General features: G+C 45.5%; 1 protein-coding gene across 1 annotated transcript in view; it reads right to left on the reverse strand.

The window, feature by feature from the left end:
- The window catches only part of APBB1IP (amyloid beta precursor protein binding family B member 1 interacting protein), a 247,373-nt gene that overhangs the window by 123,653 nt on the left and 105,018 nt on the right, over positions 1–18,702 (reverse strand). Inside the window, exon 6 of the mRNA XM_030199285.1 lies at positions 9,139–9,298. Coding sequence (XP_030055145.1) covers positions 9,139–9,298 — 160 coding nt within the window. The remainder of the gene's footprint in view (positions 1–9,138; positions 9,299–18,702) is intronic.

The raw sequence follows: 18,702 nt of genomic DNA on the forward strand, positions 1-18,702 counted from the left end.
GCCTTCTGTAACCCTTCCGTCACCCGTTCCCATTTAGCCACCTCTTGAACTCCCCTAATTATGTCCCAACTAACCTGTTCAGCCGACCTGTAGTCCTGGTGCAGGGACACCCCACACCGAGCCATCCAAAGGTAAAACCTGAGTATTACCGAAATGATAAACTCCGTCACCGGATCCAACCCCCCACTTCGCTGCTGCCGCCCATAGACCCAATCAGCATATGAGTACGACCGGAAGCTAGAAATGTGCAAAAGCGATGCCACTCTATCCCCCACGGTCCTTGAAAAGGGGCAATCCCGCAAAAAATGGTCCATTGTTTCTTCCATACCCACACATTCTCCCCTTGGACAATCCCGATCCTGCATAGTCCTATAGTTGAGATTTCCTCTCACATACAATTTCCCATGAAAGGACAGCCAAGCAATGTCCCTGTACTTAGGTGGAATCCGCCTCGATGTAACCAATAGCAAGCCCTGCCGCAGCACCGACCCAGGTGCATCTCGGAGTGTCAGGGGTGCTGAAAAGGCCTGGGCCCGCACCCTTTCCACCCATACCTCCCTGCTCCCTGCCTTAATTTCCTCCACCGTGATCCCCCAGACTCTTACCAACCGAACCAACATCCAATAGTACCCTACCTGCATGGGTGCCCCCTTCTTTAAAGCCGCCACCCTTCCCCCCATCCGCCATGGAATCCAAAATCTTTCCCACCATAACAAGACACTTTGTGCCCACCCTGGCAGGTCCCTACCCACTGCCCGTCCCAAATTAAACTGGAGGAACAGGGAACTGAAAAATAACACTGGGTTCACCATTCCCACCCCGCCATCCTTCCGGGGTAAGTATGTAATGTTCCGTTTAACCGGGTTCAGCCGATTCCCCCACAGTAGTTGGAAAAACACACTATACAGGGTAGTATAACAGTGTGCTGGCACCAAACAAATATAACTGAGAAACAGGAACATGGGCACCAGGTGCCTCTTAATCAGCTGAACCCGGTCAGACATTGTCATCCTCCAGCCTTTCCATCTGTCAACCTTGACTGTAGCTGCCTGGATGCACCGCTGCCAGTTAAAAGATGCATAATCTCCTTGATCAAAATAAACCCCTAACACTCTCATTCTGGCAATTGCGGCCGGAAACCCCCCTCCCAAAGCAAATGCCAGCCCTGGTGGACCCACCCATAAACTCTGACTTTTCTGGAAATTAATCAGTGACCCCGAGGCCCGTGAGTAACTGGAAATCAACTCCTGCAACTTCTCCCCCTCCCTTGGGTCCGCCACCCACACTGTGATGTCATCTGCGTAAGCTACCACCCTCAAAATAAAACCCTATACTCACCTCCACCCCCCGAAATCCCTCCCTCCCTCCCTGCTCTAAACGCCTAACAAAGGGATCTATTGCGAAGGTGTATAACAGAGGACTTAGGGGACACCCTTGCCGAACCCCTGCTGTGACCCCAAAACTCTTCCCTTTCCAACCATTTACCAGAGGAAAACAACTGGCCCCGGTGTAAAGTAACTGTAACTGTGCCACCCAATCCCTTGGAAATCCATAATGCTCTAACAACCTCCAAAGAAAAAACCACTGTACCCTATCAAAAGCTTTATCTTGGTCTAAAGCCACCACCAACCTCCCGTTCCCCTCCCCCCGGCTGTGCTCTAGACCCTCCCTAACCCATGCAGCCGCCTCCAGGACCCCCCTCCCCTTAACCCCACACTGCTGTGAGATTGCCACCACTTCCTGGACCACTGACTTCATCCTTTTTAAGAGCATGTGTGCAAAAATTTTCCTGTCCCCATTCAACAAGGCGATAGGACGCCAGTTCAACAGGGACCCAGGATCTTTCCCTTTACTAAGCAAAACTAATGCTGCCTCTGTCAGAGATTGGGGCAGAATCCCCTGCTGTCGTGCGGCTTCCCAGACCTGCAACAGAATTGGAGCCAGATGGACCTTAAAAGTTTGGTAATATTCAGCCGTCAGGCCATCTGGCCCTGGAGCCGTTCTTTTCCGTAAGGCCCCGATGGCCTCCTCCACTTCCCCCAGTGTCCAGGGACGCGACAGGTCCTGGAGATGGGGCCCTCCCTTTCCCACCCCTGGTGTCCCGTCGATATAGTGTCCCATCACCTCCTTATCCAAGTGTCCTCCCGAAAAAAAACGTGCAAAATGTTCTCCTACTACCTTCAAAATCCCCTCCTTCGAAACCTGCACTACCCCCCTTGCGTCCCTTAACCCTCCCACTACCCTACGCTCCCTCCGCTCCTTACAGCAGACAAACGGATCAGGACTAATCAATTTCCCGAAATCACGTTCATAAAGCAAGGAGGCATATCTATCGTATTGGACCTTCTCTAACTGCGCTTGCAGTTCCAGGATATCCTCCCGCCTACCCCCTGTGGAGAGTAAATAATCCCTGCGTTTCTTAAGTGCCGTTCCTAACCTCGTCCTTTCCCGTCCTTCCCTTCTTGCCTGTTGGGTAAAAAATCTCCTCGTGCGCTTTTTGACTACCTCCCACCATTCTCCAATAGAGGGAAAAATACCCTGGATGGAGAGCTGATCCTCCAAGAAGGCCCGATACTCCTCCTGCATTCTCATATCTGCTACCCATTTAAGGTGAGCCGCCATAAACCCCTTCCTGGCCTATGCCCCGCCCAACCTCCTACCTCAATTAACACCAGCTTATGGTCCGAGAAGTCTACGTCCACTAATCTGGGGCCCTGCCCGCATGCCCCTTCCCGAACCAAAAATCTATCTATCCTACTCTTACACTGACCCCGTGAAAATGTGAAACCCTGTACCTCAGGGGAATGTTCTATGTGCACATCAACCAGCCCTGCCCCTTTCATTATCCCGGCCAAACGTACCCCATCATACCTCACCTGCGCTGTCCTCCCCCCACTATCCTGCCTCCTTAAAATAGTATTAAAATCCCCCCCCCAAACCACCTGACGTGCTGTATAGAGATAAGGTTTAACTTTCCCAAACAACGAGGAACGTTCCTTCTTACTTTGAGGCCCGTAAATATATTAATAATCCGCAACGCCACCCCGTGCCACAACACATCTAACACCAAACACCTCCCTATACCTAACTCTATCACTTTTTGAATATCTACATTATGTGTTTTAAATAAGATCCCTACCCCCCCATACCTTTCTCCTGCCAAACCCCAAACCGAAGGTCCCCATCTCCAGGCCCGTTGTGCCCGCCTAATCGCTTCTAGCGTTTGTAGCCGTGTTTCCTGAAGCAGAATACAGTCTGCCTGTATCTTAGAGAGGCCATCAAAGGCCAAACATTGCGCCCTCTGGGAAGCCACACTCGCCACATTCAATGTGGCAAACAAAAAAACAATTCCTGCCATTACCATCATTGAGTAGAAGGTATCCTCTGCTCACCTCCTTCCTGCATATCTGCCCTCTGCAGCACCCCACTACCAACGCCCTGCACCCCTTCTGCAGAATCCCTTCCTTCCTCCGCCCAATCCCGAACACCAAGTTTAAAACCCTTATCCTTCCCTTCCCCCTCCCCCCCTCCTTTCTTCCTCCCCTTCTTCTTCTTAGAGTCATCCAGACCACCATCTCCCCTCTCACAAAAGAAGGCCCCCACCCCCCTCCCCTACTTGCTCTCTAACTCTGAGCTGCTCCCCTGCCCCCCCACCCCCCTTACCTCATTCCCATCACCCCTTTTACCCTGTTCCTGTCTAGATCTGATCCTATCAGACCGCCTCTTAATCCCTTCTCCTTCTCCTGTCCCCTTCTTCTCCACTCCCTCTACTTCCAACCCCCCCCCTCCTCCTTCGTTCCCAACCCCTACCATCCGGACCTTCCCCACCTTCTTCTTACACCTACCACCCTCTCCCTGTTCCACCTCAAATTTCCTCTTCCCTTCATCCCCCCCCCAGGACTCCCTCTCCCTCCCCTCCCCCACCTTCCTCGATCTCCTCCTCCCTACCTTCCTCTTCCAGAATCTGAAAACGGTTCTCCACCCTACACTCCTGTGATCCAAATCCCGAGCCACCCAACTCCTCCCTACCCTTCCTCTCAGCCCCCCTTTGTTTCTTACGAACTTGAACCTAACCCCCTTCTCCCTCCCCCCGTTCCCTCACCTGTTCCTCCCCCTGTACCCCTGAAACCTCTTCCTCCCTCCTCCCCTTCTGCAGCTTCCCTACTCCCTGTACCTCCGGGCCCTGACCCTGAAACCGCCCTCCCCCCCCACCCCCCCCTCCTGGACCAAACTCCCCCGTCCCCCACCCTCTTCCCCTCATTATGAAAAGCCCTCAGGCAATCCCGAAAGGCATGCCCCAGATCCCCACAAAGATTGCACCGGATAGAGGAACATTCTTCCGAAAGATGATCCTTAGACCCACACTTCGCACACTGCTGTACCGGGCAGGACATGCTAAAGTGGCGGAAAGACCCACACCTAAAACATTGTCTTGGCTGTCCTTTATAGAAGCACAGGATCCTATCTCTCCCGATAAAAGCTGCCGAGGGAATATGCTGGACCACCTGACCCACCTGTTTAAGCCTAACTAAAGCCCCCCACCCCCCTGCCCATACTCTACTTGGATCCGGGAGCTTGGTTAGTGGAGTTCTCAATTCAGCATACCGCTGAACCCAGAAGGCCAGGTCCGCCGCTGAGATGGATTCATTCCGGACTAAAAGGGTCACCTGCACCAGATCAGGTCTGCTTATCGGAATCACCCTATAATTTCTCCATTCCCCCCTCCCTCGAACTTCTTCGTACTTTTCCCAAAACACCTCCATCCCCCTTTGAGTCAAAAAACTAACATCATATTCCGGAATGTTAGCCGGGTGGATGCAAGCATATAAATCTTCTGGAATAAACCCTAGCCCTAGTACCAACTGCAAAACCTTATCCCGGGATGGCATACCCCCCTCCCCCACCCATTTGAGCTGAACGACATTCCGGCGTTTGGGGATCTGCCCCTGCCCCCTCCCTCCTCCTCCAAACCCGTCTCCCCCCCTACCCGCAAAACCTAACCTCCCCCTCCCCTGCTCTCCCCCCCTCACCACAGCCGCAAAAGATATCGACCTCTTCCCCTCCCCACCCCTGCTCTTCCCTGACCTGGAACCGTCCCGACCATCCAAACCCATGCCCTTCTCCAACTGCCCCTTCTGAGCTGTCCCCACCCCCCCACCTTCTGCAGCCTGCCCTGGCACCACCCCCCTCCCTTCCTCCCCCCTCCTCTGATCACAGACTGTCACCTCCATAGCTTCAAAAGTACACCCATTCTGTCCCTCTTCTCTTACCAATCCCCCACCCTGCTCATCCACCCCATCCAAAGCAGCCTTCCCCCCCAAGTCCAAACTGAAACCATTTACTAGACTGTCACTGTTCTCCAGATTTTGTCCACAGGGGAGATCCCTGCTTATCTGTTCAGAAGAAACCTTGCACTGCTGCTCCCTCTGAATATCCTGCTGCTCAGGCTCCTCTGCTCCCAGCTGGCTAGACGTCTGTTGCATTCTGCTCAGAAGGGTCCCGCGGGAGACCAGTCACTGTGTTAAGAGAGGAACTTCCCCTTGCTTCCTCCTGATTGGCAGAAACCTCCTGTCTTTCCAGCTCTGGAAGGCAGGATTCCCCAGAGCCTGCTTGCCCAGCTGCAGCTACTCCTTGTAATTTAGCAACAGTTCCTGCACTCAGGGAGCCTGTAGAGTGCAGCTGTGTTTGCAAGCAGAGCTTTTCTGCTGGCAACAGTTCTTCCACAAATGCACCTTCAACCAGAGTAAAACTGTCCTTTTTACCTTCTTCAGGAAACCTTCTTTCTGCAAGACTAGGAACACTTGTCTGGAGCTCTTGTATGAAAAAGTCTCTATCTCTGGTTTCCATAGCCTGCAAATGTGTAGGAGCCTTTTGAAGCTCTTTCTCTGTCCTTGTAGGCTCCAGAGATACTATGGACTCCCTGCTGCCTCCTCCCCTCTCATTACCAGAAGCAGCCATCACAGTAAGTGCACCAGAATCTGTTTGACTTGCTAAGCCCTTCATAAATTGCAGTGTATGTCCAGTGTTTGTAGCTGGCAAGTCCTCACTCACACACTGTTGTTGTTGAAAAAGTTCTGCTGTATATACTGGGGAAACCTGACTCTGAGATTTTGCTGTGCCTTGTGCCATTCTCTCCTGGTTTATGTAAAGTTCCCTTAAGGGATTATCAGTATTCTTCTTTAATGAAACCAAAGTCTTTTCTTTGTGTTGAAGCTGCTTTAACAAACGAGCTTCTTCTTTCTTGTAAATGTCCTGTTTATCTCCCGGGGCCAGCCTAGTCATGGCTTTTGCCATCTTCAGCCGTTTCCCCTGCTCCTCTACGTCTTTCTCCAGGGCTTTAATCATTCGCACCCTTTGTACCACTTCTTCAGCCAAGTGCCCCGGTCCTTCACTCACCGACCGTACACCATCCTCCCTGTCTTCATCCTCCTCCTCCTCCGACCAATCACTATCATAGTCCTGTACGCCCGGACCCGGCTGAAGCTCCTGGTGTACCACCATCGGCTCCTCTCCTTCCACCGTCTGGAGGCCAGAGGCCCTCCCTATCCACCTCCCCCCTCCATGTTCTTCAGGCTCCCTTTCCGGAAACCGCTGGGTCATGGAGGAGGTACCTGTTACCTCTTCATCTCGGAGACGCTGAGCCCTGCGGTCCACAGGGCTCCTTTCTCTGCTCCCCGAGGCTGGACTGAGCTGCACACAACCCTTCCGGGCCTTCTGGTCCGTAGGGCCCAGAGGCCCCATGTCCTGGGCCTTTCCTGGGAAACTCTTCCCCGGGCCTCTCTGCCCACCTGGGGAAGGAGCCAGCCCAGCACCCTTCCTGCTCTCTAGAGACCGAGCCTTCAAGCACACGTCCTTCTCTCACCAAGTCTAGGCTGGAATGCCCTCCTGTGGGAGGTGGTGGAAACGGTAACGGAATTCAAACAATCGTGGGATAAGCATAAAGGAATCCTGTGCCGAAGGAATGGATCCTCAGGAGCTTAGTCAGGATCGGGAGGCGGGGCTGGTGGTTGGGAGGCAGGGATAGTGCTGGACAGACTTGTACGGTCTGTGCCAGAGCCGGTGGTGGGCAGCGGGACTGGTGGTTGGGAGGCGGGGATAGTGCTGGACAGACTTGTACAGTCTGTACCAGAGCCGGTGGTTGGGAGGCAGGGCTGATGGTTGGGAGGTGAGGATAGTGCTGGGCAGACTTATATGGTCTGTGCCAGAGCCGGTGGTTGGGAGGCGGGGATAGTGCTGGGCAGACTTATACGGTCTGTGCCCTGAAGAGCACAGGTACAAATCAAAGTAGGGTATGCACAAAAAGCAGCAAATATGAGTTATCTTGTTGGGCAGACTGGATGGACCGTGCAGGTCTTTTTCTGCCGTCATCTATTATGTTACTATATGTAACCAAAGCTTTTACCACACTTAGAACATGTGAATGGCTTCACTTTATTGTGGATTGTCTTGTGTATTTTGTATGTTTTGCATTTGCATGCATTTGTTTGAAAATGGACCAAAAAATAAAACATCCAAATCACAAAACATTTTTCCAAACAGCATTTTGAAAAGGAAAAGAGACTTTTTTGGTAGAAAAAAAAAAGAAAATGACCTTTCCTGTTCTGATTTTGGATGTTTTACAAAAAACGTCCAAATTCAGACTTAGATGTCATATTCAAAAATGTCCTTGTATTTTTGGAAAGAATAAACAAGTGATTCACATCTACCTGCTCCACTCCAATCATTATGTTATAGACCTCTAACAAATCTCCCCCAGCCCAGTGGGGTAGCCACAGGTGGGCCTGGGTGGGCCAGGGCCCACCCATTTATGGCTCGGGCCCACTCAACAGTAGCACACGTTTAGTGGTAGCTGGTGGGGATCCCAAGCTCAGCCAGCTGAAGGCTTCCCCCTAATGGTAACGAAAACACTACTCTCCACAATACTGGCACCTGAGCATGCTCATTTTTCAGCACCTGCCTGCTGCGGACTGCCAAGGTGGAAAGAAGTGTTTTCCCACCAGCTGAGATATTTTTGGGTGGTGGTTGGGAGGGGGGGAGAACACTTGGTGCCCACCCACTTCTTGCCTAGGCCCACCCAAAATCTGTTGTCTGGCTATGCCCCTGCCTCAGCCATCTCTTCTCCAAGCTGAAGAGTCCTACTTTCGTCTTTCCTCACAGGTAACTCATCTCATTTCCTTTAAAATTTTCATCGCCATTCTCTGTACCTTTTCTGATTCCACTATATTTTTTTGAGGTTTGGTGACCAAAAGTGCACATAATATTTGAGGTGTGGTTGCACCATGGAGTGATACAAAGGCATTATAATATTCTCTGTTTTGTTCTCCATTCCTTTTCTAATAATTTCTAACATTTTGTTTGCATGGCAATTTCAGAAAGTGATTATTTGCATGTAGACATCCACCCCATGCAAATATATCAAGAAGGCATAGTGAGGGCACTACTGGTTGTAGCTTGGGTAGGCCAAAAATCTACAGCTGTATTTGCCATTTTACAATGGCAATATACGTATACAGCAAAACTTTTCCACATCTGGTTTTGTGCTACCTCAGGGGCATGCACAGATTTTTAAAAAGTGCTCGTTTTTGCCAGGGCTTTAAACCCTGTTTATTGCTACTTCCAAAATGAAAAATAGGTGTGGTCTCACTACTTAATTGGTGTCACTTATACATATAGGTTTGTAAAATGGAAGCGGTGTCAGATGTGGATTTTGCAAATCACTGCTTCTACATGGAAGTTGCCAAATTGGTGCTGCTTATTTTTTACATGGGCATATTTCTAAAATTGCTGTTTATGCTGTGTGAGCCAGCAAATACATGTGCACTCCTGCATGTTCTTATACGCATTTGGCAGAGCCTTTGTAAAATACTAGGAGATACAAGTGCATCTCTTTTCTGATCTCAATGGTCTATATAAAATTGGCTTTTACATATTTTATTGCTGACTGTTATTTTTGCCCAATCTAATGGACTAAAATAGAACTCATACTACTTTATTTAAAAGAGAAAAGAATGACAAGGAAGGAATGGTAAAAATGGAGTAAAACGGAATAAAATGTGAAAAGGGTGAAAATAATGTCAGAACTCAGTAAAAAAAAAAACAATAACTTGTCTCTAAGAATTTCTTGCTAATGCAACTTACCAATTTGTAGTTCTTGGTATACTTCATATAAACACCAATCTATATTGCAGTCACAATGGGTTTTTTCAAAGAGATTGTCTAAAATATCTCGTGCTGTCTGGCGTTCATCCACCATCAGTGTTTTCGAGCTGTCATCATCCATGAGCACCTTGATGACAAGCTGTATCCAACAAACATATCATGGAAGACACAATATATGTTAGTTACTAGTAGAATAAGGGCAAGATATCTATATAATGATATTGTTGAGAGGTGTGGTAGCCATGTTAGTCCACTCTTAAAAGTTATCAATAGAAATCAAACAAAATAAAACATGGAAAAGAAAATAAGCAAATGAGGTAGCAGATAGTATATATAAGAGAAACATCAAAGTAATGTTTTTATGTTTCTCTTATATATACTATCTGCTACCACATTTGCTTATTTCCGATCTGACGAAGAAGGGCAACCTTCGAAAGCTAATCAAGAAATGTATTAAGTTATGTCCAATAAAAAAAGGTATCATCTTATTTTCTTTTCCATGTTTTATTTTGTTTGATTTCTAATGATATTGTTGAAACTTCTAAAACAGCAGAAAATCAGCATGCTGGAAACACAAGAACATAAGATATGCTATACAGGATCAAACCAAAGGTTGGTCGAACTCCATATCTCCAGCAGTAGCTGCTTCAGATCACTAGGAAGTACCCAGCTTATTCTAAAGAGTAAATCCATTCTTTGTTTCTTATTCCCAGGGATAAGTAATGGCTTAGTCAAGTTTACCTGGCTAATAACAGTTTAAGAACTTTTCCTCCAGGAACCTGTCCAAATCCTTTTTAAACTCAGATGCGGTAGATGCCTTTGCTATATCTTTTGGCAACAAACTTCACAACTTGACTGTGTATTCAGGTTAGTTTTTAATCTGATACAGTTAATTCCATGATGTATTCCTTAATCTTAGTATTAATTGGAGGGGTACATGACCATTCTTATTTATCTGTTCCAGTCCACTTATCATATCTCCTCTGTCATCTCTTGTACAAGCTGAAAAGCCCTTTGTTATCCACCTCTGTTCCTTTTCCAGTTCTACTAACTGTTTTTTTTAAGATGTGGTTATGAATACCGCATAGCTCATGAATACAGCAACAGGCTGTGCTCTCATCGGGCTCCCACAATTCAGTCTAAATAATACACTATTTGTTCATTTACTGCTCATATTCTGACATAATTCTGCTCAATATATGTCGGATTACCAGTCCTGAGTTTAGTTTGAGTTTTCTTTCCTTCACTTAGTTTAATTTCATTGTTTTGACTGAATAAAAGCAACTTTTTGTTTCTCTGCACTTTACAGGCAAGCAACCTCTCTCTTTCCTTGTGATCGAGCTGGATCTACAACAACAATAAAAGAACAAGCCTCAAGTGATCTGCATTAGTTGGATCGTCATACAACATCAGGATTCAGGAATTGCATAGTGATGAAACCATAACTGCAATTCCATGAGTTGAAGTTCATATCTTTAACCTACATTATCTCATCCTGCTGAAGTCCCCCCCCTCAAATAAATTTCCAAATAATCTCACAGAAGTGAAATACATTCTTTAAATTGATGTCTCTAGTGAATAGAAGTGCCTGCTAGATATCAGATAATGGACTTTAAAAATATTTTAACTTGTTTCAAGATATAAAAGTACAAAATATAACTAGAATAAGTAGTTCTACTGAATGACTACATATCTATCAGAGAATCTCAACTTTCCTACTTCAAAGGGGCTCAGACACTCATCCAGCACTGTCTGTAAAATTAACACTCTCCTGTTAATTGCCGCCAAAAACAAACTGGCTTTTTGTTATATTGAATAGCTAGCACATTCTGCAATCTTACCTACTTTAATACAAAATCTGCTCTTGCCTAATAATCAAAGATCTTCATATACCCCAGTAATCTGGAGAACAAGATACAACAGTCTCAAGAAAAGCAATGTTTCTGACTTAAATAAGACTGTTTTAAGTGCATTTAGAAAAAGAGCTAAACAGTAAATTGAAGCAACACTCGATGAATATAAAGATATCTAAATGTATCTATCAAGATTTAAGTTTTGTGGAGATTTAAAACAAGCATTGTGGTAGCTTTTCTCTTAGCTGCATTCCAAGAAGTGCTTAAGGTCAATCACTCTCCTTTGTCCTTTGTCTCACAAATACCTGTCCTACTCAGCTCACCTCTCCCCTCCCCTCTCCATTGCCTGCAGTAATTCCAAGCCAGCAACTTGAAAAAGAGAACTGTCTGCATTAGTAACCATCCTTAAAACAACAAACAAAGGAAATTGGCAAATTTATGAAAATGAGAGCTACACTGTAGCCTGTTGCCTGCTCTAAACTCTCCCTTCACAGTTGATGACTGACTATGGCAGTTTGAAAGAGGAACCCTACCTAATAACAGCTAGGCATAAGTTTTGTGGATATTTAAAACAAGCACTGTGGTAACATTTCTCATAGCTGCACTCCACGAAGTGCTTAAGGGCAATTACTCTCCTTTGTCTTACAAATACCTATCCTGTTCAGCTTGCCTCCCCCTCCCCTCTCTATTGCTTGCAACTTGAAAAAGAGAAATGTCTGCATTTGCAACCTTCCTTCAAATAGCAAACTAAGGAAATTGTCAAATCAATGAACAATGAGAGCTACACTGTGGCTTGTTGCCTGCACTAAACTCTCCCTTCACAGCTACAAGACTGACTATGGAAGAACGGCAGCTTGAAAGAGAAACCCTACCTAATAACAGGAAGGCAAACACTCTTTTTTCATGGTCTCTGTTTCCAGCTCCAATTGACTGTGGAACCCCTAGATATGATAGATTGGATTCCTGTCACAAGTTTTTTTGATGCCTGTTCTATCTCAGTCTTTATAATATACAATTTGCACCATTGTGTGTTAGGGAGAAACTGTGGAATAAAGTCAAGCTTACTAAGCAACTTGGGTAGACCACTGGCAGCTCTGGCAATTAACCCCTAATTACCACCACTGTACTGCAAGTCCCACAACATATCCCATTATGGTCAATATTATATCATGGTTTTTCTGCCTAGTGGTAGAAGAGTAGCCTAGTGGTTAATGCAGTGGACTTTGATCCTGGGGAACTGAGTTCAATTCCCACTGCAGCTCCTTGTGACTCTGAGCAAGTCAATTAACCCTCCATTGCCCCTGGTACAAATAAGTACCTGAATATATGTAAACTGCTTTGAATGTAGTTGCAAAAACCTCAGAAAGGAGGTATATCAAGTCCCATTTCCCTTTCCATTTCTACTGCATGATAATATTATGGATAACGGGGTTACAATCCACCTCAATCAACGAATGGAACAAAAGCCCTGTACTTATCACAGCAAGATGATGCCCAACCCACCAACTGGAAAGACCAAATTTTAAAAACCAAAACAAAGCAGAGATCAATACCCTAACCAATACCACAAAGATAAGCACAAATAACAATCACAATGGCCACAACATCAAAAAAGATAGAATACACAGACACTTGCAGACTGTTAAGAACACCAACATCAACACTGATACATATGTACCCATTCCTATAGGTTACATCAATGCGAGATCAGTGGTGAGCAAGTCAACCATAGTTAGAGACTGGATTGAAACTGAGCAATTAGGTATACTATTCATAATAGAAACATGGCTGCAAATGCAAGATGACCAGTACTGCTTGACTTATGCCCACCAGGATATAAAATAACACATATCAACAGAACTAAAAAGAAAGGAGGCGGGGTCGCTTTAATATATAAATCCTTCTTTACAGCAGAAACCATAGCTAAACATATATCCCCTAAGACTGAAATTATGGCATGTAAAATCACAGACTCAACATTAACTGATCAAATAAGCGGTATACTTTTCTACCGCCTGCCTGGAAGATGGTCCAACATCCAAGAAGACTTCATGTACTTCATATCAAACATTTGCACAAACTTCTCGAATGTCCTTCTACTAGGTGATATCAATCTACACCTAGACAAGTAACATGACACCAACACCAGGCATCTAACAAGCTTCTTGAACCAATGGAACTTCAAAACTGCACCAGCCACCTCATCCATATACTACCTCATAGAATGGGATAAAAGGTGCAAAAACATACTAGATGAAATAGCACCTTTATGAACAAGAGCCTCACGTAAGCATAACTCGATACCATGGTTCAACAATGAACTGAAAAAGCTAAAAACGCAAGCCAGGAAACTCGAGCGAGCATGGAAAAAAACAAAAGATGGACATACACTCAACACATGGAAACAAACCCAAAGAAAATACAAATATGCTGTAAGACAGACCAAAAGATCATACTATAAAACTAAAATAGGGACAGATTACAAAGACTCGAAGAAATTATACCAACTCGTGAACAAACTCCTAGACCACACCTTGGTCACTACAACAAATACAGACATCCCATCTGCAGACAAACTTGCTAAGTACTTCAATGAAAAAATTGTAAACCTACGCAATACACTACTTCAGGACAACACTGATATTGAAAACTTCCTTAATGAGTTGGACCCAACCCTTGGAGAATACCCAGCTGATCGAACCTGGTCAAACTTCGCTCTCCTCACCGTCGAAACAGTCACCCAGGCAATTAGAAGGTTCACCAACACTCACTGTAAACTAGATAGCTGTCCCAGCTACCTAATAAAATCCGCCCCTGACCACTTCATAGCAGACCTCACATCCCACCTAAATTACATGCTTTAGCAAGGCCTCTTCCGTAAGGAAAATGGCAATATCTTACTCACCCCACTACCAAAAGATACCAAGAAAGAACAAATGAAATCACTAACTACTGTCCAGTAGCATCTATCCTGCTGGTAATCAAACTGATGGAAAGCATGGTAACCAAACAACTTACTGATTATATAAACAATTTCTCAATATTACACGAATCACAATCAGGATTCCGCCCCCTCCACAGCACTGAAACAGTACTAATTATCTCCTAGCCAAATTCAAGCAGGAAATAGCAACAGGCAAAAGCATACTTCTCCTCCAATTTGACATGTCTAGTGCATTCAACATGGTAAATCATAATATACTACTAAGACTACTAGATTTCTTCGGGTTTGGTGGAAATATACTTAGCTGGATCAAGGGTTTCCTAACCACAAGAACATATCAAGTGAAATCAAACTCAAACATATCATCACCGTGGAAAGCAGACTGTGGAGTACCTCTTCAACCTAATGATGACCCCATTAGCCAAGTCATTATCCAAACCAAGGCCTGAACCCTTTCATCTATGCAGACGATGTCACAATGTACATTCTTTATAAACACGAACTGACAGAAATCACCAACGAAATCAAGCTCATGGGAAAATGCATTTCAACTAAAACTCAATAAAGAAAAAACACACTGTCTCATCCTCTCATCCCAATACAGCACGGACAACCCCACAAGTATCAACACCCCAGACTACACCCTCCCTATCTCAGACAACCTGAAAATCCTTGGCGTTACATTGGACCGTAACTTAACACTAGAGAGCCAAGTGAAATCCACAACAAAGAAAATGTTCCACTCAATGTGGAGGTGTTCTGGGATGGAATCAGCACTTAACCAGTCAGGCAACCATATAAATAGGACTGTTTAAAACACAGGCCTCTCTTTATGCGACAAACCCATGGCTGGTTAAGTTCTGAATGTCAACTTAACTGGCTATGTCAGTGGTTCCCAAACCTGATCCTGGAGGCACCCCAGCCAGTCAGGTTTTCAGGATTTCCACAATGAATATTCACGAGAGACATTTGCATGCACTGCCTCCACTGTATGCAAATCTCTCTCATGTATATTCATTGTAGAGATCTTGAAAACCTGACTGGCTGGGGTGCCTCCAGGACCAGGCTTGGGAACCACCGGGCTATGTGTTAGCTGGTGCTGCATTAACTGGATATTCAATGCTGAAGCCCGGACACGGCCTGACATTGAATATCCGGGAATAACACCGGCAGTGGTCAGAAAATTGCTCACCGCTGCTGGTTGAATATTTACTCCATTAAGTTTAGTGAATTTAAGGGAGGGGAAGGGCAGAGGGAAATAAGCTGAAAAGCCTATCATTGTTCTGCTCTCTTGAAACTGGGGATGCTCAATGAAGAGTGTGAAAGCCCAGCAAGTGTACTTGTGGGCAATGAAGGCGCTGGAACCAGACATTACTTCCCCTTTCTAAACACGTTTTAGATTATGCTTGTCTAACATACTGTCTTATAATACTGCACCGTAGAGGATCCTGCTTTTTTCTTCTTAAATACAAGTGCTGATCTTGAAAACACAGCATGCGGTTTCTTACACTTTCAGAATACTTTTGGTTTTCAAGGAGTTAGTGGCCTTCCCTTGTTGGCATTAGTTCTCTGTTCTTACTTCTGCTTTGGGTATATTTGGAATACCCCTCATCAGTAATACAGATTTGTTACAGAAACTCAAAATTGTTTGATGGCAGTTTGTTTTCTCCATAAGAGCATAAGAATAACCATACTGGGTCAGACCAATGGTCCATCTAGCCCAGTATCCTGTTTCCAAACAGTGGCCAAGCCAGGTCACAAGTACCTGACAGAACCCCAATTATTAGCAACATTCCATGCTACCATTGTTATTTCAGTGTTTCCATATAGGTCTGGGGAGGAGCCGGCTGTCTTGGTACATGTTGGTACCAATGACATAGGAAAATGTGGGAGAGAGGTTCTGGAAGCCAAATTTAGGATCTTAGGTAGAAAGCTCAAATCCAGAACCTCTAGGGTAGCATTTTCTGAAGTGCTACCTGTTCTATGCGCAGGGCCCAAGAGATAGGCAGAGCTCTGGAGTCTCAATGCATGGATGAGACGATGGTGCATGGTGGAGGGTTTTAGATTTGTTAGGAACCGGGCAACATTCTGGGGAAGGGGGAGCCTATTCCGAAAGGATGGGCTCCACCTTAACCAGGGTGGGACCAGGCTGCTGGCATCGGCATTTAACAGGTTTTAAACTAGAAACAGGGGGAATGCCGACAGCCACTCAAAAGCGCATGGTTTGGAATAAGGTATCTTTGAAAAATATCACTAAAACAGGGAAGTTAGGGTATCCCGATAGTGAGGTAGCAAAAGAGACCACAGTAGATCAGGTGTCCTTAAATAAAAATAAAAATCAGACAAAAGATTGCAAATAAAGTACTGAGAATCTTGTAAATAGGCACAACAAACATAGTTTGAAATGTCTATATGTGAATGCCAGAAGCCTAAGAAATAAGATGGTAGAATATATTGCACTATATGAAAAATTAGATATAATAGGCATCTCTGAGACCTGATGGAAGGAGGATAACTAGTGAGACACTGTCATATCAAGGTACAAATTATATCATAGTGATAAGGTGACTCAAATTGGTGGAGGGGTAGCATTGTATGTTAAGAAGAGCCTTGAATCAAATAGATTGAAAATTCTACAGGAAACAAAACACATCTTGGAATCCCTATGGATTGAAATTCCCTGTATAAAGGGGAAAAGGATAGTGATAGGAGTGTACTATCATCCAGGGGCGTAGCCAGACTTCGGTGGGAGGGGGGTCCAGAGCCCGAGGTGAGGGACACATTTTAACCCCCCGGCGCCGCCCACCCCCTGCCATTGCCGACCCCCCTGCCACCACAGCCACTACCACCACCAACTTTGACCCCCCCCTGCCGATGACCCTTTCGACCCCCCTCCCGCCACCAACCCTCCCCCACCGCCACCGTCACGTACCTTTGCTGGCGGGGGACCCCAACCCCCGCCAGCCGAGGTCCTCTTCTTCCGGCGCAAGGCTTCGTTCTGTTTCTGTGAGTCTGACATCCTGCATGTTGTATGTGCAGGACGTCAGACTCACAGAAACAGAATGAAGCCTGCAGATCAGCCAGCAATGCGTCCGCTGGCTGATCTGCAAGGCTTCGTTCTGTTTCTGTGAGTCTGACATCTTGCACGTTGTCATGCAGGATGTCAGACTCACAGAAACAGAACGAAGCCTTGCGCCGGAAGAAGAGGACCTTGGCTGGCGGGGGTTGGGGTCCCCCCCAGCAAAGGTAGGCAACAGCGACAGCGGATTGGCGGCGGGAGGGGGGTTGAGAGGGTTATCGGCAGGGGGGTCCAGGGCCAAATCTATGGGGGCCCAGGCCCCCGTGGCCCCACATATCTATGCCACTACTACCATCCGCCTGGCCAGGATGAACAGACAGATGCAGAAATGTTATTGGAAATTAGGAAGGCTAACACAATAATAATGGGTTATTTCAAGTACCCCGATATTGACTGGGTAAATGCAACAGCAGGGCATGCTAGGGAGGTAAAATACCTTGACGAAATCAAGGACTGCTTTATGGAGCAGGTGGTACAGGAGCCAACAAGAGAAGGAAAAATTCTAGATATAGTCCTTAGTGGAGCACATAATCTGGTGCGGGAAGTAATGGTGATGGGGCTGCTTGATAACAGTGATCATAATATGATCAGATTTGATATTAGCTTTGGAGTAAGTACACACAGGAAATCCAATACGTTAGCATTTAACTTTCAAAAAGGAGACTGTGATAAAATGAGAACGGTGAAAAAAAAAATTAAAGGAGCAGCTGCGAGGATCAAAAATTTACATCAGGCGTGGATGCTGTTCAAAAATACCATCCTGAAAGCCCAGGCCAAATATATTCTGTGTATTAAAAACGAAGGGAGGAAGACCAAACGACAGCTGGCATGGTTAAAAAGTGAGGTGAAGGAAGCTATTAGAGCTAAAAGAAAATCCTTCAGAAAATGGAAGAAGGAACCAACTGAAAATAATAAGAAACAGCATAAGGAATGTCAATTCAAATGCAAAACACTGATAAAGAAGGCAAAGAGGGACTTTGAAAAAAAAAAGATAGCGTTGGAGGCGAAAACACCATAGTAAACATTTTTTTAGGTATATTAAAAGCAGGAAGCCGGCAAAAGAATTGCTTGGACCGCTAGATGACCGAGGGGTAAAAGGGGCAATCAGGGAAGACAAAGCCATAGCAGAGAGATTAAATGAATTCTTTGCTTCGGTCTTCACCGAGGAAGATTTGGGAGAGATACTGGTGCCAGAAATGGCATTCAAAGCTGATGAGTCAAATAAACTGAATGAAATCTCTATAAACCTGGAGGATGTAATGGGGCAATTTGACAAATTGAAGAGTAGCAAATCTCCTGGACCACATGGTATTCATCCCAGAGTACTGATAGAATTAAAAAATGAACTTTCGGAACTATTGTTAGTAATATGTAATTTATCTTGAAATTCTAGCGTGGTACCAGAAGATTGGAGGGTGGTCAATGTAACGCCGATATTTTAAAAAGGTTCCAGAGGAGATCCAAGAAATTATAGACCGGTAAGCTTGATGTTGGTGTCGGGCAAAATGGTAGACAATATTATAAAGAACAAAATTACAGAGCATATTCAAAAGCATGGATTAATAAAACAAAGCCAACATGGATTTAGTGAAGGGAAATCTTCCCTCACCAATCTATTACATTTCTTTGAAGGGTGAACACATGTGGATAAAGGTGAGCTGTTTTTT

This window comes from Microcaecilia unicolor, chromosome 1 (assembly GCF_901765095.1).
Source record: "Microcaecilia unicolor chromosome 1, aMicUni1.1, whole genome shotgun sequence".
Classification (NCBI taxonomy): domain Eukaryota; kingdom Metazoa; phylum Chordata; class Amphibia; order Gymnophiona; family Siphonopidae; genus Microcaecilia; species Microcaecilia unicolor.